Raw genomic sequence first — 25000 nt, forward strand, 5'->3', positions numbered from 1 at the left:
ATTTATTTTTGTCGAGTCAATCGCGAAATTCAATTTTTATTATCACGAGTATCGTTTAAACGTCGAATTTTTTTCTCGAGGAATGTGCGAAGTTATATTTCGATCCTCCTCCTTTTTTTTTTCCCCCGTTATTGTTGTGACGAGGACGAAGACAATCCCCTTTCTTTTTTTAACGCTCTAATAATATGGAACTCCGAAAGGGGCGGAATAAGACGGGGGAAGGGGATGAAAAAGCATCGGTTTATGACGCGTTTAACAAGAAATAGAAAAAAACATTTTTTTTAATAAAAGGAAAAAAAAATATTCATCGATGATAACATTTCCTCATCTAATGAGATTATCTCGTTGAAATCAATTTTAACATTTCCTTATAGTTAAATTAGACCTTATCATAAATTTTGTAATTGTATTTATTTCGTTTGCTTGAAACGCACTCGCTAATCTCTCTTTAAAACTGTTAGAAAAGAAGGGAGAGAGAGAGAGAGAGAGAGAGAGAGAGAGAGAGAGAGAGAAAGAGAAAAATAAAAGTTTTTCGTCATTATCGTCATCGTCGCCGTCGTCGTCGTTGGGTTAACCTTTAATTTGGCATTTTACGATGTGAATTTATTTTGTACGCCGGAAATTTATCGCTTTCATTAAAACCATACCACGGGACATAACTCGAAGTTAGAACGTGTATGCGTGCGCGCCCCTAGCTGACCGTTTTTACGAACAATTTATAGTTGTTAGTGTTGTTTAGTTTTTTCGATGCTACTCTTTCTCTCTCTCTCTCTCTTTGTCTGTATATCTCTATTTCTATCTCTCCTTCCGTTTTTTCTCTTGAGGGAGGACAGAAGTCCCGGTAATCTCTGGCGATGCATCTTCGCGTGTTCATTAATTTTTCACGTTGCACGAATAGCTAGTCGGCCCACTTTTCCACCAACGAACTAAGCTTTTCTCTCTCTCTCTCTCTCTCTCTCTCTAGTTTTCGCTCTTTCTTTCTCTCTCTCTCTCTCTCTCTCTTTCTCTCTCTTCCCACGTTCGTCCTCGTAGTCGATAAGGAAGGTTGACGATCTCTATCAAAGCATTCACGTAATTGTTAATTTATTAGACGTCCGCGGTACCGTTTATCGTGTAAGAACATTCGGTGTTATATAACTGCCAATTAAATAATGGCAGGGAGCGTGCCGAACGCTCATTTCGTGTCTTTGTATTCGACTGAGCGAGCGAGCAAGTGCGTGTGTAACGTGTTCACGTGCGTTCACGTATGCGCGTGTATTTATCTTACATAGTATCTTCATGTACTCTCGATCCGATCGATCGTCCTTGTCTCTCTTTGGATCGATCTTTTGTATTCTTACGTACTTATACCGATATTTTGTTCTTTTTCTTCTCTTCCATTCTCTCTCTCTCTCTCTCTCTCTCTCTCTCTCTCTCTCTCTCTTTATATATACATGTAAATATATATATCTCTGTTTCTTTCTTTTTTTTTTTTTTTTAGACTGAAATTACGTACATATTTATATTGAAGTTCTGTGGCGCATGGCGTAACGAAAAAAAAAAAAAAAAAAAGAAAAAAAAAGAAAAAGAAAGAAAAAAAAAGGAGAAACAGAAAAAAGTAGCCGCAAAATTAAACGTTATACGTTGCGAGTTAAACGACTAACTCCGTGGATTCTTTCGCAGATCGATCTCTCGGTAAAATTTCCTATCGGAACGGTCATTCCCGGTACCTTCCATACTGAGAGATATTATCGATACAGGGACGTTTCTCATTACGTCCTGGAGAGACCTGCCTTCCCCATTGACTCTCTTTTTCGTTTTGAGAAGCACTCGAGGCGAGCGCACAAAAGGAACCGAACGATCGACAAGAGCACCGATTTCTCATGGATAACGAAAGGAGAAAAGATATATATATATATATACATATAAATGGATATATATATATTTTATGTATATATATGTATGTACATCTGTGTGTGTGTGTGTGTGTGTATGTGTGTGTATGTGTGAACTAAAAAAGAGAATAACGATCGCAGAGAGAAAGAAATGAGAACGTGGATCGATCTTTCGTTGCAGCGAACGACATAGTAGCATGATAATCATTATTTGATTATTAGATAATAAAATCGTTTCAACAGGGAAATGAGAGAAAGAAAAAGAGAGACAAATAGAGAGAGAGAGAGAGAGAGAGAGAGAGAGAGAGAGAGAGAGACAGATAGATAAATAGATAGAAGAGAGAAAGGTAACACGCGGCAAGAGTTTAGTCGGAGTTAGGTAGCTACTTTCTCTCACAGGGTTTTTAACGGGTTGGTAAGCGTGCTTTTGCGAGCGCCACGTGTGACCAGCCATGAGGCGAGGATTTACAGTTGGCAGAACTGAGAGAGGAGAGAGAGAGAGAGAGAGAGAGAGAGAGATTGAGAGATTGAAAGAGAGAGAGCTTCGATGTCTCTTGATATATTCTTTTTACGATTACGAGAAAAGCAATAACGATGACGATGATAATGATAATGACGACGAAGATGACGATAATGATGATAATGATAATTATGATGATTATAATGATAACGAAAAAGAGGATGACGACGTTGCTATAGTATGTAGTAAGAAAGACATGGTGATGCAGAGTGGAGGGAGAGAGGGAGAGAGAGAGAGAGAGAAAAAGAGGGATGGTAGATGATGAAGTTAGAGTGGGGAGTAGAGACAGGGTAGAAACTTGGTAGGAGAGGCTTGCTGCTCTGGGGCATGCCGAGGGGTTGAGAGGGTGAAAGGGTAGCATGAATGAACGATCAATAGATATATAGTTACCTGCTACCAGGTGCCCACCTTGCTTGCTTGCTTGCTTGCTTGCTTGCTTGCTTCTAACGAAAATACAAACGCGGAGATTCTACTTCGTGCATTCTAACGATGACAACGCGATGAACTTTTGTCGTCTGTTATTTTTTTTCTTTCTTCTTTTTTTTTTTTGCTTGTTTGCTTTCATTCTTTCTTTCCTTATTATTTTTCATTTATTTTTGTATTTTGACTTCACTCGCAAGGGAAAATAATTAATAAAAATTATTCGTATTTTGAATAAATTGTTTTAATTAACGCGAAAAGAAATAGAAAGAGAGAGAGAGAGAGAGAGAAAGAGAGATATGTATATTTAAATATATGTAAATGGAAGAGAAAAAGGAACAATATTTTTTTTGTTTCAACAATCAAAGAAACAACATCTGCAAAAATTCTTCGATACTTCTCTTCTTTATGTCAGTTTACTTTAAAATAAGATACACGAATGTTTCAAGGAATATAATAATGACAAAGCAGAGAGTGAGAGAGAGAGAGAGAGAGAGAGAGAGAGAGAGAGAGAAAGAGATAGAGATAGTTTCATCCTGTCAGGGCAGCGACGCACGAGGGATATGTGTGTATCTTTCGCGCATGTGTCAACGACACGACGTGATACCTATATACCGTGAAAAGAAATTATTAAACTTATAGGTAAATATATATATATATATATATTTACCTACATATATATATATATATATATATATATATATATATATATAATCTATATATATATAATCTACGTGCATGCATGCATACATACATAAATATATATATGTACATATCCACTTCGCGTTGCGAGCTTTTCGAATATTAAAATGGATACTTTATTCAGAGACCATGCGAGTATTCGCGCGTATCTGAGCATGGCTTGCTTGGGGAAAGATAACGCTCGAGAGATGTTAGTGAGTGGCGGCGGGTGGGTGGAGGGGGAAGTTGGAATAGAGAGTAGAAGGGAAAAGAAAGGGAGGTAGTCGAGGAGAGACCGAGTAAATAATTCATTTTCGATGAAACACGTGAGAGTGGTGGGTCTTCGAACGGCAGTACGATTGCGAATGGGCTAGAATGTGAGTATACGTTGAATTTAGGGTGGTTCTTCGATGTAACTGAAAGATCTATTTCCAAGGGGATGGAATCGAAAAGAAACGAGAGAAAGAGAGAGAGGGGGGGGGTCGGGGTGAGGGGGGGAGGGAGGGAAAGAGGGAGGGTGGAAAAACGTGCTTACGTCGTTGCGTTCATACGATTTTGCGCACGTTGCGCACAATACAGTTGATATCTCTCTCTTTCTCTTTCTCTTTTTCTATCTTTCTTTATCTCTCCCTATCCCTCTCTCTCTCTCTCTCTCTCTCTCTATCTCTCTATCTCTCTTTCTCTGTCTATTCTATTTGCTATCTCATCGTCGTCGTTGTCATCGTCGTCTTCGTCGTACGTACCACTTGGCAAATGCTGGAGACGTCGAGTCGCCTCGGTTCTGACCTTACTATTGACAAGGGCGCCTCCTCTCTGATTTATTAAGCCTCGGGCGACGTAAGGAAATGAGTTTCTCTTCGCGCACGATAAACACACACGATCGCGGAGAATATGTTGTACGGGGGTATGGGTGAAAGTAGGTGGGTGGGGGAAGGAAGAAGGGGGGAGGAAGAGGGAGAGAGAAGGAGAAAAATAAGAAGAAAAAGAAAAGAGAGAGGAGAGAGGGAGAAAGAGAGGAAGAGGAAGAGGGTGAGCTACGCGAGTTTTGCTGGGGCTTTTTCGGAGCTTCGATCTATAAACGGAGACGGCCAACGACGTACGCCCTATATAAAATCCTACTTTCTCTCTTTCTCTTTCTTTCTCTCTCTCTCTCTCTCTCTCTCTCTCTCTCTCTCTCTGTCCTTCTCCCTACTTCCTTCTTTTTCTATTTTTACATCTAACTCGTACAAGGCACCAAGAAACATCATAATTTCACGATGGGTGTCTTTGTCAACGACTAATAATCGCTCGAAGTTGAGTTTGCACTATACAACGTTACCGATCGCTGATGGTTATAATGTTATAGTTCAAGGATCTCGAAAGTATACAAAGCGTAACTATGTATGCATCATACGTACGTAGACGGATAAATATATATGTATATATATATATATATATATATATATATATATATATATAAACGTATATATGAACGTATATCCTAAGACTAGTAAAATTAGCCGATGTTTTTCCGTGATGCATTAAAAAGTTTCTTTGGTAAAATTTCAAGTTGCTGCGATACTTTTCAAGTTTGTTGGTATGTAAATGTATATGTATATCTTTTAAGATTGATAATAATAATCATTACGGTATGATTCACGTATCCGTTATATTACATATGTATGTGTTTATATATGTACGTATCGAGAATTCGTCGACAAAAAAAAAAGAGAAAAATGCAAAAAGAATAGGAATGAAAAGCAATTGTTACGTCGAGACATTCGAGTTAATAAAATACCGTTGGATGGAGAAATAGGTGAAAGGCCAGGCAAGTGATTTTGAAATCTTGTAGAGAGTTTAATGGGTGGTTAGACCGCGACCGGCCGTCTGCTTTCTACAGCTTAAATTCTTTCCGAGAAGTGGATTTTCATTTTAATGGTCTATATAGATATGCACGATTTTACTTATAACTGGCCGTTTGAATGATTTATCTCTCTCTCTCTCTCTCTCTCTCTCACTCCTTCTGTTTCTCTGTAATAACAATTCGAGTGTGTTAGTTGCGAAACGATTGTATAAGGTCGTATAAAAAGAATACGTATTAAGTATTTGTTCGTTTATGTATGAAATGATTGATCGGATCTTTTGAGATATGTCCGATTTTTGGCCGACTCTTACTACTTAAGCCAAGTAGTAAAGAGCCAAATAGCAATGTGACGTTATGGGATTTACTATGTAAGGACGATGGAGAAGGGGAAGGGGGGAGGGGACGATGGGAGTGGGAGGAGAGAATAGTGAAACATATAGGAATCGAGATAAAGGTCATCGAATAAATTAACACCATTTATTCTGGATTAATAGGATTCACTTATCGATTTATGATTCCAATGGATATAACTGACGAGTAAATGAATAATAAGAAATAAAGAAATGAACGTTCTATTTTCTATTATTTTCGTTATTTCTTTGAGATTTGTTTCTAAAGTTCATTAGTTCGTAGAATTCGTAAAATTATTTCGTCGAATGAATGAGAGTTAGGCCATTGAGTCAACGTAAATCGTTTTGCATATCGAACGATCTCGCGTTGTATGAAACATACTTGTCCCAATTTCCCCGAAGGAATTTCGGAGAATACGTAATCGTCGTGTCGTATCAATGAAAGCCACTTCTTCGAAATGGCAGCTTTAACGTTGAATGCGAACGGTCAACAGGGATCGTTCGTGGAATAAGTCGTTTAACTGTTCTTTATTGTTGTTAGAAAGTTAATCACTCTTTTTAATAACTTCACATGCGCTGAGCTCTTTTTTCTTTCTTTTTTCTTCTTTTTTCTTCTTTTTTCTTTTTTTTTTTTATTTGTTGTTTCTCGACGAAAATAAGGAGCTACGCGTAAGGAAATAGTCCGAAGTTGTGGGTGGGAAGTATGAATCGAGTGGGAATGCATCTGCACTGGTTACTGCAATCTCTTCAGTAATCGCGTGTGCGGCAAGTAGGGTGGGCGTGAAACGAATCAGACGTCTTCACCGTCCGAATACGATCTGTTTTTACTACTTACAAGATAAAAAAATTTTCCCTATTTCTCTCTCCATTTTTATTTATCTATTTATTTTTCACTTTCGTTAATGCAAACTACAAGTTTATAATAAATATTCGATATTGTGGACAGTACGATCAACATATTATCACGATCTACACATATATACAAGAATCGTTCCTCTCCTAATTGGAACAAAGAAGGGAGGATTAACGACAGAAAAAGAAATATATAGAATTAGATAGAAAGAGAAAAATATAGTGAGAGAGACATCTCGTTTCTTCTATTTTCATGATTTACGGTAGGACTTTGATCTTGCAACAAGTACCATCGATAGTCGAATGAATTTCTCAGTCGTTATTGCTGCTATTACTTTCTCACTCTCTCTCTCTCTCTCTCTCTCTCTCTTTTTCTCTCTCTCTCTCTTTCTTGATTTTCTCTTTGCAAAGGAAGTAGCAACTACGTAAAGGTGAGTCAGATATTTCTGACCGTCTAATTATTTCTCTATGACAGACTACATATCTGTAACTTATCAATACACACACACACACACACACACACATATATATATATATATATATATAATGTACGTATAAAGCTTTACACGATTCTCTGTATATACACTACCTATATATATATATATAGGCACTAAATATATATATATATATATTTATTTATTAGAAGCATAAGTGTATATAGTGTGCGATTACGTGTACACGTGTCGTTTATATACGGAGAAGGAGTTGTAAACGATAAAGAAGCGCATACGCGTCCTTTCGTACACGTGTACATCTGACGTAATCCACTCTTTCCACGAGCAAATAGACCGAAAGGTAATTTCATTGGACATAGCATATAGACGACTATTATCGTCATAAAGGTATATATATATATATATATATGTGTGTGTGTGTGTGTGTATGTGTGTATACTACGTTGTACGATGTTTCTTTTCTTCACTCTAGAACAAATTTTCTCAATTAGCTTAGTCTTATATTTTTATACAAAATTAATAAAGAAACACGGCGTTTATCAATATGCAAATTATCTATAATTATTATCTTTCAAAAACTCAATTGTTTTTCTCAAATAGTCATAAGATTTAGAAACGTATTAAAGAGAGAGAGAGAGAGAGAGAGAGAGAGAGAGAGAGAGAGAGAGAGAGAGAGAGAGGAGATACCAAAGTTTTTCTAAACAAATGGCGTTTCACGCTTATGGATCACGTCATTCATACGTACTAGTCGATTCCTGGTATCGATCCATCGAAGAATTTCTCACAACAAGATGTGCGCCCGGTTAACATGTTCCCACAAACTCTCGAGAATTCGTAGGCTCGCGTGTTCTCTGTCTCTATGGGTGTCAATAATATCCCGTTCGATCGATAAACCGTTCTATCGTATATGCATGTAATGCGACGAACGGACGAGCACTTATTATTAATTGTCGCTCGTACCCTGGCTTTAAATAGGGGAAATAATCAAGATACCTTTAGATCGATCAATAATAAATAGAATCATTTTAATAGTATATACATGATTTCTCTCTCTCTCTCTCTCTCTCTCTCTCTTTGAAACTATTCTACCTCATTTTCTTCTTTTTCTTTTTCTCTTCTACTTTTTTCCTTTTTTTTTTCATTTATCTGATTATTTTATTTATTTCTTTTCTTTTTTTTTTTTTTGTTCATATCTAACAACAATAACCTAAGTACAAACGCAATACTAGTCTCAAAATGTCTTTTTACTTTGTCTTCCTGTCGATGCCTAATGCTACCACGTCCCCATCTTCCCTCCCCCCCGCCACCCCCTTCCTCCACGTGCTCCCTACCCGTTATTTCCTTTTAATAGCTAATTTATTGCCGAGCTTGCGATCTCGTCGAGCACGTCCCACTTGCATTTTGAACGATCTCTTTAACTTGCACGGTACCTTCCCTTTTAACGTTAGCCTCATCCTTTTCTCTCTCTCTCTCTCTCTCTCTCTCTCTCTGTGTGTGTGTGTGACGCGAGAAAATGCCAGGAATCTTTTCAAATCTTTGATCGCCGTGAAGAGGATGATCGTTCGAAGACTCTATCGTGAGTATTCAATGACGACGAAGAAACAAGGATTGTAGAGAGTTGGAGAGGAGTAGAGGGAGGGTTAAGAAAAAAGAAAGAAAATCGAAACTTATTCGATGCTCCAAACACTACTTACGATAAATATGTACTTACTGTGTACATGAATACTACGATCTAAATATATATATATATATATATATATATATATATATATGTATAATTGGCTACGATTAAAGGCGTGAACCCCTTACGCAGCCATAGTATACGCCTACGCTTGTATAATATCTATATATATATATATATATATATACGTATACTATACTTATGAATATATATATATATATGTGTATGTGTGTGTGTGTGTGTGTGTACGATATATAGACGCGTACACCCACATGTATATACATATATACATACACGTACGTACACCTACGCGCATACCAACTAAAATATATCGTATATACACTGTACCGACATATTCTGCGGCTTTCGTGCGTACACGCAGGAACTAACGTTGATCGAACTTCAACGTTTTGTGTGGTGTATTAGTATAAGTGTGTATGTATTTCTGTGCGCGCGCACGAGTTGGAAGAAATTGGTCGTACACGTTTACACGCACACGTACTTACGTACGAGCGATAGAGAGAAAGAGAGAGAGAGAGAGGGGGGGAGAGAAAGAGAGGGAGAGAGGGAGAACGAGAGAGAGAGAGAGAGAGAGAGAGAGACAAGGTGAGGCAAGGCTAGCGTTACGTAGCAGCGTCGTCGTGTTGACGTCACCCGGCAAAATGGCGCTGACATGACGTCACCGGACTCCCTTCTTCCTCTCTCTCTCTCTCTCTCTCTCTCTCTCCCTCTCTCCATTCGCCACCGCCACGTCCTTACGATCCTCCGCAACGACGCGACGCCACCCCCGTCGTTGTCCTCGTCCTCTTCGTCGTCGTCGTCGTCGTCGTCGTCGTCGTCGTCGTCGTCGTCGTTGTCGTCGTCGTCGTTGTCATTGCCGTTGTCGACGTTGTTTCGAAAACTCGCTCGAATGGGGTTGGACCGACGGGCGCCGTAAACTATAGTCTCGTATCGTGGTTTAAGCTGATTTTTGGCAAGATGACTATCTGGAACTCAAGTATTCGAATATTCTCGTCGATCGAAACTGTAAATCAATGTTTAGTGTATGTGAATATATATTTGTATATATTCGTATCTGTATATATATATATATATATCGTATTAATTATTAGTATATCGTACGTATATATAATTCATATATAATGCATATATATATGTAATAATTGTAAGCCTCGTTTCATAAACGTTGTATATTCATACACGTAGGTACATAGTAGGTACGATAGTACGTCGTCGCGTGCACGCGTTCGCGTCTAATGGCGTAGTAATTAACCTAATGAGAAACGCCGTGGACTAGTATAGATTTTCTATCGGTAGACGGTTACTTTCGTTGCGCTTTCATCGAACATTTTCTTCTTTTTCTCTCTCTCTCTCTCTCTCTCTCTCTCTTTCTCTCTCTTTTTATTTTTTCTGTTTTCTTTCTTCTTTTTCTTTTTTTCCTTTCGTACGTTCATACAGTATCCGTCTTTTGTTACTTCGTTATTATCATCGATGAACTTTCGTAAAATTATATTTCGTCTTTTGCCGTCATTGAGTTTACTACTTCGTTCGCGGATCGGAGATCAAGAATTAAGTGAAAATATCAGCGCTTGGCAAAAATTCAATCCTTCTTTACTCTCTTACTTTTTTTTTTTTACTTTTAAGAACGAACAGTAATATAGAGAAGCGCATACCGAGCAACCATTTCATTGTCATCGAAGAATTCCCTTCTTCTTTTTATTTCAAAAGCATCGTAAACTATATATTCCTTCGGTTCCTTTTCGTGATACGAATGAGAAAGTATTTGAAAAGAATCGTTTCGACGATCTCGAGACAACTGATTCTCTATATCATAGTATCTTTTTCTTTCTTTCTGTCTTTTTTTCTTTCCTTTTTTTTTTTTATTTTATTTTTATTCTTTATTTTCTATTTTTTTTTTTTTCTTTCAATCTAGTCCTCTTTCTCTCTCTCTCTCTCTCTCTCGCTTGCTTCCTCTCTTCCTGTATCCATCTATCTTTTTCTCTTTTTCTCTTTCGTTTGTTCTTTTTCTCGCACGATCACAAAATCACGCGCTTGACGTTTCTTTCATCGGCTAGGAAAATTCAATTGTGAATATTCAACGACAGCAAGCAGACCAGGATGGTTACTTCGATGGAATGAAAAAGAGAAAAGAGAAGGAAATACAGAGAGAGAGAGAGAGAGAGAGAGAGAGAGAGAGAGAGAGAGAGAGAGAGAGAGATGACGAAGAGGTAGAAATAAACGGGGATGAAGAGGGATGGTTGAAAGGCACGGTGAGAAATGTATGGTATTAATTACCATTGATAAAAAAAAACACACACACACACACATATACACAAACAAACAAACAAACACAAACCCTCGACAACATGGCGATTTGGCACGTTTCTCTTCTCGCAACGAGCCATTTACTCGAGCGAGCGCCCTTGTAAAAAGCGTGCAGGGCGACTGCATAAATCATTATCAATCATCTTCCTTATAAACTAACTCTCATTCTCTTTTCGTTAGTATCTTTGGATTACGTATCCGCATTATATCCGACCGATATTATCTATTATGAAAAAAAAAGAAAAAAAGAAAAAAATATTTCCCAACGATTTCTATCAATCTATCCAATCGAATACATGTAATTATCCTAATACATGCTCGCGTATCATAATTCGTGTCTCGCAAATAACAACGTACATGTGTGTACATATATATATATATATATATATATATATATATATATATATGTATGTATGTATATATACGTAGTACATGGTGATTAGGTAGGTATTACGAATACAAAACTGGCATGTGGCATTGCATATAAAGTGCAACGTGGAAAGAGTGCTATATTTCTTACGTGTTGCGATCCACACTTGTCGTTTCACCTGTTGCTGTCGTGACCAATCAGCGCCAAAAAGAATTCCTTTAACTTCGTTAAATTTAATTAAATATCATCGCGATATTGTTAATTAACTTTCGACAATGAAGTTGGTGACAATCGATCAAACGCGCCCTCAGTAATGATAACACCAAGGATATTTTATCCTTTCTTTCTAGCTTTCAAAAACAAACAAAAAAAGATTAAATGAAAAAGGGAAATAAATAAAATAAAAAAAAAAAAAAAAAACAAAAAAAAGAACAAGAAAGAAAGAAAGAAAAAGAAGAAAATAAAAAGTACCGTTCTCGCGTTCGATCATATCGTATGGGTAAAACATCAAGTGGCTGTTAGAAAAGTATGTTCCTCGTACGTATGTATATGCATTTCTTGAAACAATGTATGCCAAGTTATGCGTTGAGGTCACTGCGGATACTGAAAAACTTCGGCGACATGCCAGTGCCGTCTAGCGTTTTCGAGTTTTGTGCATCATCAATGCGGCTAAACAAACTTTATGCCGCTGTTTAAAATCCATTTGTCATGGCACAAGAGAAAACGCTTATCGCTTCACTGAATTTTATGAGTTTGACGAACGATAGCCATGCTATCTTTCTCGTTCCGCATATACGATTTTTCAACGCGTCTCGATATGCATATGTACGTACGTACGTACGTCTAAGAAAAATTAGAACGTCATAAAGAAACGAACGAGTTCTTATAGATACTTTTATTTATTTATTTATTTATTATTTATAATATTCGTAGACAAAGGACTTGGATAGAAGGGAAGGAGGCGTAAAAAGGAAAAAAAAATAATAATAATAATTAAAAGAGAAGACTCTTTAAAGTATAAGGTTTACATAGATGGAGGTATGTAGTATTAGGATCCTTGTCGTGAGTTATTGCATTACCGAGTATCTTGATTGCTCTCTCTCTCTCTCTCTCTCTCTCTCTCTCTCTCTCTCTCTCTCACTCTCTTTCTCTCTCTTTCTTTCTCTCTCTTTTTCTCTCTTGCAAAGCAAAGGCCACGCACATAGGGACCTTCATCGCAAAAGTCTCGGTTAATGCACTTAATTAACCTCGTGCCACATTATACGACCCTGTCGGCCATTAACGAGCTCTTTCACGAAATAGCTCGTAGCTAACCGTCATGGAAACAGAAGCATAACTCAGTGGATATATTGATAAAGATACTTAAGTTCGTACGATATGTATCGTTTTATCGATAAACAGAATTACCTATGCGTTTATACGGATATTATCAGGATACCATTTGGAATTTCCCAAACGGTAACATGAATATACTTTCATCTCTCTCTCTCTCTCTCTCTTTCTCCCTCTCTCTCTCTCTCTCTCTCTCTTTCTCATAATCTCCGATAATCTCGATAATTGTATGTAGATGTACGAATATATACGATGATAGGAGGCAAGGAACGTTAATATATATATATATATATATATATATAATTATATGTTACAGTTAATTAATTGACTCGTTATAATTGTGTAATTTCTTTTTTACAGGTTGGCAGCAGCGCAAGAGGCGGCACAAAGGGACCCTGGATACGCGAGTCAGTACAGGAGAAGGCAGAAGTTGGCCGGACTGAGTGGTCGCGGTGACTGGACTAGCTTTGGAGGGGAGGTAAGAAGAGGCAAGTGTCTTTTCGAGGAATATTAGAAAATGGAATCCGAAGGGTGAATATTCTAATAGGTAACTGGTGGTCCGGTGGATATGGCGCCAGGCCGGGATCAGGGCGGAGGGGCGGGTGGAGGCGGGGGAGGACAGCCCAAATCCAAGGGCACAACCTCGCTGTTCATCCTTTCAGAGGATAACTGCATAAGGAAACACACCCGCTTCATCATCGAGTGGCCGCCCTTTGAGTACGCCGTCCTGCTAACCATCATCGCCAATTGCGTGGTCCTCGCCCTCGAGGAGCACCTGCCCAAACAAGACAAGACCATACTCGCACAGAAACTCGAGGCAACGGAGATCTATTTCCTCGGGATATTCTGCGTCGAGGCGAGCCTTAAGATCCTCGCCCTTGGCTTTGTCCTCCACCGCGGCTCCTACCTACGTAACATCTGGAACATCATGGATTTCTTCGTCGTGGTGACCGGGTGAGGAGATCGTCTACTTCAACCGAAAAAACTTTTTTTCTTAATCGTTATAATCGTTTCACGGTTTATTATCATTTTCTTTCGATCATTTTTCGTTTTCCTTTTCATTCTCATTTCTCTCTCTCTTTCTCTCTCTCTCTCTCTCTTTTTCTTTCTATATCTATCTATCTCTCTATCTTTCTCTCTCTCTCTCTCTCTCTCTCTCTCTCTCTATCTATCTATTTATCTATTTATCTATTTATCTATTTATCTATCTCTATCTATCTATCTCTCTATTTTTCTTCTCATCTCTTCGTCCAAGACCGTTTCATACTCTTTTTTCTTTATCTATCATTTTGTTACTTTCTCTTTTATTGAGAGAAAGAAAATTCATAATATCTCTTTGAGTTAGGCGGACAGTTCGAGAAGAGAAGACGATAGAGAGGAATGCACTTTACCGTGGTCATTTCATCGCGATAAGAGGCTACCGATTCCTATTGATTATATTATTATACGTTGACTTTAAACGTTACCTTTTTTACGTTAGGAAAACTGATCCCGAGGAAAGAAGTTTCAAGATTTATATTTCCCAATATATATATATATAAAACTTTCGATATTGTGAAAACTTCTTTCCTCGTACAGCTCCATGCCGTACGTATACGGTTTTGTCCGATTGGACAGATAGATTCTAGAGTGATCCTTGGATTAGGTCGATGACCGTGTTCGCCGAAACTAACGTGGACGTCGACCTGCGTATGCTACGTTCCTTCAGGGTCCTCAGACCGCTAAAGCTGGTTTCGAAAATTCCAAGTGAGTCAGTCACAGTTCTGTGAAAAAGCAGATATAACAAAGCCAAAACAGTACAAGAATACAGTGAAGCAGCAGATTATTATATATACTAATCCCCAACCCTTGTTCATGGCATTTGCGTTTGTGTACGTTTTTATAGTCTGATTAGCTTTTAACATTTTATATTTAACATACCCTATTTATATTTTATACGATAGTTTAACCTATATTATACATACATATATACATATACATATATATATATATATACATATATATATATATATACACACATACACGTATTTATATATGTATATATATATATGTATATATTATTGACTATGTCTATAAGTTTTATCGCTTATCTTTGAATTACTGATTCAACGTTTTCTGATAGGTGCAAGCAGAAGATATATAACGCAAGCTAAACTAATATTTCTAAACATTTTATTTGTGCTTTAGTTCGTTCCCCTTGGTTACCCGTTTGCGTAATTACACGTCTCTGTTTTACTAATTAATATTTAGCGGCTATGGGTGTTTTAGAACAGTTGATGAAAGCTATAGATAAAGAGTTGGTCGAAAATATTTTAGGTATATATTGAATAATGTAATAGGTATTTTGTCGGATCTGTGTCAAAGTGTATTTTTCAAGTAATCAAGTCTGTATATACACATACATACGTATTAGGATAACAATGAATTATTAGACGTTAGAAATACTCTATCAGTTATTTGCTATATACTCTATATCATTTATTTTTATATTTACTCGCACTCCCTTCTGTCTCTTTCTCTATCTCTCTTTCTCTCTTTTCTCACACACTCTCTCTCTTTCTCTTTCTCTCTCTCTCTCTCTCTCTCTCTCTCTATATATATATATATATATATATATATATATTTATATATATATATATATATATATATATATATATATTTCTTTCTACTTTCTATCTTTTCTTATTCATCGCACTCACACACGAAAATACACAAAGAAACAATGAACGCAAACTCACACACACGATATATAAAACATGAAGGAAAAACAAAAAAAGAAGAAAAACAAACAAAAAAAAAATTACAAAGAAGGATGATGCATAACTTTTCGTATCTTAGGACCTTTCACTTCTTCTTGTTTCTTTTTTTTTTTTTTTTCTTTTTCTTTTAATTACTGTGCAATAGATTGAAATATTTATTACTTTTGGACTGATGATTTGCGTCTGGGCTGCGTCTTTTTATTCAGGACTGACGTGATAATTGTGTATATCGTTGATCGAATATTTTAGAGAACGATGATAGTCAAAAGTGTCTCTTTTCTTTCTATTTTATATATATATATATATATATTTTTTTTTTTTTTTACTTTTTCTTCTTCATTCTTGCTCTTCTTAAGTATACGTATTTACATAGGGTAGAGAACATAGTGATTGAGATTTTAATGCTAGAGATTGATGATGCTATTTTTAATGTTTAACACGTATTATATTGTAACGCACACGTAGATTATCGCACGGGCCAAACGTGGGCGATTTTCATGGTAAATATTTCTATGATAATTCCGTCAATGACGTAAATAAGATTGATAAAAATTACGATCGATTTATACGATCGGCGTACTTTTGTTATTATTATTATTATTATTATTATTATTATTATTATTATTATTATTATTATTATTATTAAAAACATGTGTGATGAAATAATTTTGTGAAATATGTGTTCTTATGGATATATATATATATATATTTTCAAGAAAAGACAAGGAAATATAAGAAAGTATTTGCCGAGTAAACGCCCATTATTACGCACAGGAAATAACATATACACATAGAAAAAACAGATACATTGGCCCGAAGTTCGCGTCTATATTTAGCAATCTCTCTATATCCTTAGCCAAAGGTCTTGAATAATATAGTTGACTATACATTGATAAATAGGTTACGTATTTTCTAGAGAACCGTAAACTTGTTCGAGTTTTCTAAATAATTTTCTACACGCAACATTAGATAAATGCTCAAAATATTTGCGGATCTCATTCGGGATCCAAATTATTTTGATAAATTTTTTACCAATGATAAAAACGATTTAACGAATTTAATTTATCTTCTTTAATTTATTATAAATATATGTAGGATTTTTATTATTAATTTATTATATTACGATACGAGCGAGCGAGCGAACGAGCGAGCGTACGAACGAACGAACGAACGAACGAACGAACGAACGTACGTACGAACGAACGAACGAACGAATGAACGAACGAACGAACGAACGAACGAACGAACGAACGAACGAACGAACGAACGAACGATTTAATATATTCCCAAATTAAAATGTCCAACCACGTAGCCAATAGATAGATATTATATTTGGATATCATAGAAACGAAAAGAAGCGAGAAGAAAAGGAAAGAAAAAAAAAAAAAAAAAAAAGGAAAAAAAATATAAGAGAAAAAAAAGAAAAGAAAAGAAAAAGACAAGAAAAAGAAAAGGAAAAAGAAAAGGAAATTAATTCGCCGTAATCGATCGGCAAAAGAAAAAGTGGTCCAAAGAAGCACCATTAGGAGTTTAATCTCCGTATAGGTTTTAATGCATCACCATTGCTAGTACCTTCACGTAGATAATGGCATTGGACGTACCGTGCGAATTTGCGATTCATATTCGGATTCATCCCTTTAGATGGATCGCCATCGTTCACTATTCTCGCGATCGGCGTAAACGAAAAACCCGAAACGTTGTAATCTAATATCCGAGATCTTAGATTAAAAATTTATCTAGGCGTATTTGTTTTATTATAAATGATTATAATTATCAATACGTCTATATAGATTTTCGTCAGACGCGGAAGGTAAAGAAAGTGGCGGATCGCGAGAAGGTCGACGACATCGTGATGGACAAAGCCGAGGAAAATTAGGAAAGTTATAACGTTAAGGAGAATTTCTTTTCTCACCTTTTTATTTTTTTTTTCATTTTTTTTTCCCCATTTCCCCCCCCCCTCCTCCCCCATCTATATCTGGTTTTATTATATCTTCCCTATCTTCGACTTGTCCGATGCGTCACGTTCTCATAGATCTAGATATATCTATAGTATTTTATATACCTCGTTAGAGATTAGATATTACATACCTAAATACGTAAATTTTCCTTAAGAAAATGTCGTTTTAATACCCTTCACTCTATATTTTCTCGAAGTACCTTCCCCTAGTTAGATCGTCGTGCCTTAGAATCATTCGAGAACACCCCCATCCTCTTTACCTACACTTACAACCCCCAAGCTTCACTCTCATTCTTACCCTCCCCCCACCTCTCACCAAGCACTCGGCCCCGATGTTACCTCGAAGTCGTCGTCGCCTGCAGTTCATAAACTCTTGTCATTTTTAAAGCCCACCCACCCCTACTTTCTCTCTCTCACTCTCTCTGTCTCTCTCTCTCTCTCTCTCTCTCTCTCTCTCTCTCTCTTACTCTTTCTCTTTCTCTCTACTATCTCACCTCCTCACCTCAAACCGTAATACGTAGATACTTCGATTCCATCGTGCTTCCATTAATAACTTTTCGTTGATTTATCTCGAGGCAGCAACCTCGCGTATTCACGAACGACTTAATCTTAAGATGTGCTAATTCGATAAGTCGGAGCTTAGAATTGGAGATTCTTCGAAGTCTTCGACCCGCCACATCCTTCCAATTCTATATCTGTCTCTCTCTCTCTCTCTCTCTTTCGTATTTCTATATATATGTATATATATTATATATTTTATATATATATATAAATATATATATATATATATATACATATGTATGTTACATATTGTATATGTATATCGAACTTTCAGATCTCTTATCTATCTTATTCACTTTTTTTCTCTCTTACTCTCTCTCACTCTTCCCTCCATCCACCTCTGTCTCTCTCTCTCTCTCTCTCTCTCTCACTTTCTCTCTCTCTTATTCTCGCGAAAATTGCATACTTCCTATATAAGAAGGAGAAAATGACAAGTTCGCATATTCAAATCAAATCGAATCCGAATCTAATCGAATCCCGTTTGTACGTAACTTTCCCGTTTTTCTCTCTTTTCAATTGTTCTTCTTCTCGTTGGATAACGCGAAATGCGGTATAAAAAAATAAAAAAAAAAAAAAAAAGAAAAAAAAAGAGAAAGAAAAAAGCAAAAGAGAAAAGAAAAAAAACATTACAGACTAAATCAAATCGGTGTGGAATCGTTCCTTTCATAGTGTATTCGTGTGTGAATCCCATATATATATATATATATTTATATATATATATACATATATATATATATATATATATATATATATATATATATATATGTATATATAAATAATATACATATATTTCCAAAAATGAGAAGGCTAGGCTATAGAGATCGCTAGTTTATTCTATCTCACACCTATATTAGTGATGTAGCTTAAGTACTTAAGTAGCCTGAGTATTAGTGTAATAGAGTAGTAAGTAGTAAAGTGTGGCGGGGTGTGTGTGTTTTGGGGCAGGTTCATCACGGCGTTCTCGCAGGGCATAGAACTGGATATGGATCTGCGCACGTTGCGTGCGATACGCGTGTTGCGACCGCTCAAACTTGTCTCCGGCATACCGAGTGAGTAGCGCTTCAAAATAAGAGAACGAAACGGCCGAGAAATGAAAAATACGAGACTGCGAGAGTCTCTTTTTCTTTCTTCCTTCCTTTCTTTCTCAATTTGATTGAAAGAAGGAGAAACATATAATACAAATAATAATAATAACAATTACAATAATAATAACAATAACAATAATAATAATAATAATAATAATAATAACAATAATAATACAAATACAAATAAATTACGAATAATAATACAAATGATAAAAATAATAAATATAATAACGATAATAATAATGATGATGATGATAATGATGATGATGATGATGATGAAGATGATGAAGATGATGATAATGATGATGATGATGATGTTAACAATGACGATGATGATAATGATATTGATGACGATGATGATGATGATGATGATGATAATGATAATGATGACGATGATGATAATGATGATGATGATGATGATGATGATGATGATGATGATGAAGATGATGATGAGGACGATGACGATGATGATGATTTAAAAAAATGCGTCAACCGACCGCTGTTCGAGAACTCGCTCGTATGAAAATTTTCCTGCGCCTAAGATTCGGATATCTCACGTTGATACACATATAATTCGTCCACGTTGGACTACGTTTATCACATACGTATATATATACATATATATATATATATATATATACATATATATGTATATATATATATATATCCACTCTATCAAAAGTACGAATCGAGGGGCATTTTTTACTGTCGGTTATTTAAATTCGTAGATAAGCGTAGTATTTCTTTATATGCAACGTTACTAACAAACACACGTACTTACACGTAGATGGCATTGCAAGGACTTAGCGAATTTTCTTTTCCTTTAGGTTTACGTTTGTAGTATTTTTATACCCATTTAGATGCTCTTTGAGGGGCTGTATGTTGTGTTTAGATACCGTCGTCGAGATACCTTAATCATTAGTGCGCAGGAACATTTCGTGCGAGAACGGTGAAAGGGTATCTTATCCTGTCGATTAACGTTAATTATTGTTTAACGATTAAAGTAATTGTCTAATTCTTTCTCTTCTCTTTTTATTTATTCTTTTTTTATCGTCTCGTATTCATATATATGTATACATATATATATATATATATATATATATATATATATATATGTCTATAGAAAATAATATTTATAGATACTTTGCACGCGTATGTTTGAGAAAAAAAAGAAAAAAAAAAAGAAAAGAAAAAAAAAAATCAGAAAAAACGAAAAAGAAACGTAAAGCAAAAAGAAAACAAATTTTTCTCGAGCAGCGGAGGAAAAACAAACGGAAAAAAAAAGTACGAAAAAAAATTGGAAAAAAGAAACAGACGCGCCGAGAGTGTGTTTTGAAGTGGTTCGAAGTGCAGGAGAGAAAAAAAAAAAAAAAAAAAAAAAGAAAAAAAAAGAAAAACGAAAAAAAAAGGAAAAAAAAAAAAAGAAAAAGAAAGAAAGAAATGGTTTTTTAGTCGCGATGCCGGGAGGGGACGATTTTTCGGGCTAATTACTCCTCGCCGTTCTCTCTTCTCTTTCGTACAGGTCTTCAGGTGGTGTTGAAGTCCATCATAAAAGCAATGGCGCCGCTTCTGCAGATCGGATTACTGGTTCTTTTCGCGATCGTGATATTCGCCATCATCGGTCTTGAGTTTTATTCGGGAACTCTGCATAAAACGTGTTACAGTATAAAGGACATCAGTGAGTATTTTCGCGTAGCGAAACGAGACGAGGCGAGATATTTTGGATTTTAGAATGCTCTAATTAAACGATCTTTTTTTTTTCTTTTCTCTCTCTCTCTCTCTCTCTCTCTCTTTCTCTTTCTCTCTTTCTCTTTCTCTCTGTTTTCGTTCTTTTTGTTTGTTTGTTTGTTTGTTTGTTTGTTTTTTTTTTCTTTTTTTTTCTTGTTATCTAGGTGTGATCGTGAAGGAGGGCGAGAATCCGGACCCGTGCAACACGGACATTCAATCCGAGGCGCCGTTTGGTGCCCACGTGTGCAATGCGAGTATCTCGACGTGTTTGGATCATTGGGTGGGACCAAACTACGGCATCACCAGCTTCGACAACATCGGATTCGCTATGCTCACTGTCTTCCAGTGCATCACTATGGAGGGCTGGACTTCCATATTGTACTGGGTAAAGCAAGAGATATGTTCATCAGTGTTAAGTCTCTGTCTGCCTCTCTCTCTCTCTCTTTCTTATATATATATATATATATATATATATATATATATATATATATATATATTTTATGTCTTCCTTTCTGTCCTCTCTCTCTCTGTCTCTCTTTCTCTCTTACTCAATTTTATTGTCTCATATATTACCTCGTATACGCATATTATTTGCGTAGACGATGTTTTGTCTATCTCGATGTGATCCATTAAATTCGCTATTATGATATGAATAATTGTCGAGCTTTCCAATATGGCTAGATTCGTCGTAATTTTATTGTTTCAACCGATTGAAACCCATTCGTTCGACGTTCATCAAATCGATTTTTAATACTTGCATCGATTAATAAAATACATTAGAATGTTGGATCGAATGTAAAAAAAAAAAAGAAAAAAAAAAGAAAAAAAATAAAAAAAAGAAAGTAATTTTATTCGACGTCGAATGTTTAAGTCTCGATCGTCGTTGAGTACAATTTTTCTTTTATTTCTTTCTTCTTTTTTTTCCCTTTTGTTTCTTTTTTCTTTGCTTTTCTTTTAATTGTTATGCATCTTCCCCCTTGCCCCACCACCACTACCCCAGCCGTTACCACCCACCCCCCACCCACCGCTTCCCTGGTGCCTTTGTTATGCATTATATACCAATTGCTCGTAACTTCTTAACATTGTATATTTGATATAACATCTAAGTGTAATTTACTTTTCGGGATGTCGTTAATCGTATTTTAATTGATTTTCTACTTTTTTCAGTGTCGTATGTTAATCTTTTCGTTTTGTTTGTTTTTCTTTTTTTTCCTCTTTCTTTCCTTTTTCCTTTTTGCTCCTTTCGATCGTGTCTTTTCTCTTTCTTTTTTTTCTTTTTTTTTTTTTTTCTTTTTCTTCTTCTTTCTTCTTTCGTTGTCGATAACGAAGGAAAAACCTAGCCTTTGGTTGAGCTTTGATATCGTAATAAATATGCTTTCGCAGAGATAAATCAGCTAACACTGACGTATATGTTCACCTTGCTCAGTATAACATTGTCAGTTTCAGCCCTCTTTGCTATACATATAACCATAACAATATACAGATATACGTATATATATATATTCCCGTTCATATTCAATCGATCGTATCGATCAATTGAAAATTTTTAACTACAATCCTTAAAACGTACATATATATATATATATATGATATATAGTATATATATATATATATATATATGATATATATATATGATATATAGTCGTAGTGGATGTATTTAAAAAAAAAAAAGAAAAAAAGAAAATCAAAAAAAGAACAACCCCTTTTGATCGATAACGATATCTCCGATAGCTTCTTGCAAATTTTTCTAATTGATACGAATTTTTATGAATGTACGCCATCCGTATCTCGATATGTAGCTTGGTGTATTAACGAACTGTTTTTCCCCCTGCCCCTTCTCTCACCACCAACAAGCCCCTTCCCCCTTTTATCCCTCGTCATACGCCCCTTTTTTCTACCATCCTTCTCTAAAGTTTGATATTGTATCTCGCGCGTTAAAGGACGATTCCCATTGATGTTTCTCACGGATAGATAGAAGTGGGGAAAGAAAAGAAAAAAAAAAAAAGAAAAAAAGAGAAAACATAAAGGAAAAAAAAGAAAAGAAAAAAAAAAATAGAAAAAAAAGAAAGAAACAAGATCTCCGTATGTCTCAATGTCTTTATGTCGCATAATGTTCTTTTGTCATTGATTGATATGCGTACAGCTGTGTATCTGGTGCACCATGCTCGCACATGTAATACCGGCTTCACGTGGCTCTGGTCAAATTTGCAGACAAACGACGCTCTTGGAAGCACGTACAACTGGATTTACTTTATACCATTGATCGTCCTTGGCTCCTTCTTCATGCTGAACTTAGTTCTTGGTGTCCTGAGCGGGTAAGTATCATCCAATTTGTCTAATAAACGAAACAAATTCTCACGTTCGATTATACATTTAATATAATCGTTCGTAATACGTATATGTAAAATATTATTATACATTTATATTATATGCGTGATATAATAGTTCGTGTTACACGCGAAAAATGATAAAAGAAAAAATGGAAAAAGGAAAAAAAAAGAAAGAAAGAAAGAAAGAAAGAAAGAAAGAAAAAAAGAAAAGAAGTAAAATCCATTTCTTATCTTTTCGTTAGGGAGTTTTCTAACGAAAGAACGCGCGTTGAGAGGCGGGCGGCTTATCAGAAAGCAAAGCGAAAACGTCTCTTCACCACAGCATTCAGTTCCTACTTAAAATGGATCACTCAAGCAGGTTTCAACACTAACGGATCTGTTCTTTTCTATAGCTTTTGATATATATATATATATATATATATATATATATATATATATATATATATATATATATATATATACATTGTACAAAGAGTATCGCTTATAATTAGATATATCGGAGTCGCGTGAGTAAACGGCTTGAGTTGAGAGTAAGCTTGAGAGTAAACGGTAATCGATTTATATCGTTTCGGATCCGATTTGCTATCATTGATAGAAGTATACATACACATATACGTATTTACGTACGTATATATATATATATATATATATATATATATATACACGTACGTAAAGTATTTTACGTAATATATATATGTATGTATTATGTATACTCATGATCCATTCTTATCACGTATTTTGATTGGTCGCTTGGATATAATCAATTGATCGATATCGTAAGCGCAGTGATTAAGCTAAAAAAATTATTCAACCTAAAATAATAGTATTACGTAGCCGTGCCTCTGACTCTCTTTACTACCCTTCGCCCCCCGCCTAATCGCCCCCTCTTGTTCCATGTGCTACGGTAATGAAAGAAAAAAAAAAAAAAAAGAAAAAAAAAAGAAAAAAAAAACCAGAAAAAATAAAAGAAAAAGAAAAATAGTAAAATGAAAAAAGAAAAAAGAAGTAAAAAAAAAAAAAAAAAAAAAAAGAAAAGAGAAAAAGAAAAAAAGCGACGTATCTCTCTCGACGAGTACACTGGCATATGTATTATCAAACCTTTGCTGCTACGCTTGTAGAGAGTTTGCGAAGGAGAGAGAGAAGGTGGAGAACCGGCAATCCTTCCTGAAATTGCGAAGACAACAGCAGCTCGAGCGCGAACTGAATTGCTACCTCAATTGGATCTGCAAAGCAGGTTAGAGATGCTACACGATTGGTAACCATCGGACGTGCATTCACTTCGGATTAATCCACTTGCTTTTACGACTTTTCTGTAAATCTCGTTTTCGTTTAAGCCAGAGAAGAGTGAACTAGTTTTCTCGTCATTTAGATATCGGCTAGATAACAAAAAAAAAAAAAAAAAAGAAAAGAAAAAAGAAAGAAAGAAAGAAAAAAGGAAAAAAAGAAGAAAAATAGTCTGTATCGACGCGGCGTAGATAAGTAAAATGCGCGTGTCTGCTTATTAAATTGAAATTAAATAGTCGAGAAAGACATTAATTATCATTTTTTTTTTTTTTTTTTTTTTTTTTTTTTTTTTTTTTTTTTTTTAAAGGAGATTCATAATGATCGTAATAACGAATTCGATTTCAGAAGAGGTAATTCTCGCCGAAGAGAGGACCACGGAGGAAGAAAAAATGCACATATTAGAAGGTTTGTATTATATATACGTTATATATGCATTTTTTTTTGTTTTATTTTTTTATTCCTTTTAATACTTACGTCACCGTGTATAGATTTATATTATAGGTACGTTAGTAGCGTACATTGATTATTAATAAAAATAATTTCGTTGATCTTCGTCATCGAATAGTAATCGTTTATTTAGGAATTTTAATTTT

At 35.6% G+C, this 25000-nt stretch overlaps 1 protein-coding gene across 25 annotated transcripts in view; it reads left to right on the forward strand.

The window, feature by feature from the left end:
• Window positions 1-25000, forward strand: part of LOC124423667 (voltage-dependent calcium channel type A subunit alpha-1) — a 75299-nt gene that overhangs the window by 1729 nt on the left and 48570 nt on the right. For 22 of the 25 annotated variants that reach the window (XM_046961657.1, XM_046961658.1, XM_046961660.1 and 19 more), the window contains exons 3-10: window positions 13064-13181; window positions 13251-13657; window positions 18926-19029; window positions 20588-20743; window positions 20958-21178; window positions 23005-23108; window positions 24242-24357; window positions 24753-24812. In XM_046961657.1, the coding sequence (XP_046817613.1) occupies window positions 13272-13657; window positions 18926-19029; window positions 20588-20743; window positions 20958-21178; window positions 23005-23108; window positions 24242-24357; window positions 24753-24812 (1147 nt within the window). In that variant the 5' untranslated portion in view covers window positions 13064-13181; window positions 13251-13271. Of the gene's footprint in view, window positions 1-13063; window positions 13192-13250; window positions 13658-14348; window positions 14450-18925; window positions 19030-20587; window positions 20744-20957; window positions 21179-23004; window positions 23109-23365; window positions 23482-24241; window positions 24358-24752; window positions 24813-25000 lie in introns of all 25 variants that reach the window. The other 3 variants (XM_046961656.1, XM_046961662.1, XM_046961655.1) reach the window with 3 other exon arrangements.

The sequence above is a fragment of the Vespa crabro genome, chromosome 4, assembly GCF_910589235.1.
Source record: "Vespa crabro chromosome 4, iyVesCrab1.2, whole genome shotgun sequence".
Classification (NCBI taxonomy): Eukaryota; Metazoa; Arthropoda; class Insecta; order Hymenoptera; family Vespidae; genus Vespa; species Vespa crabro.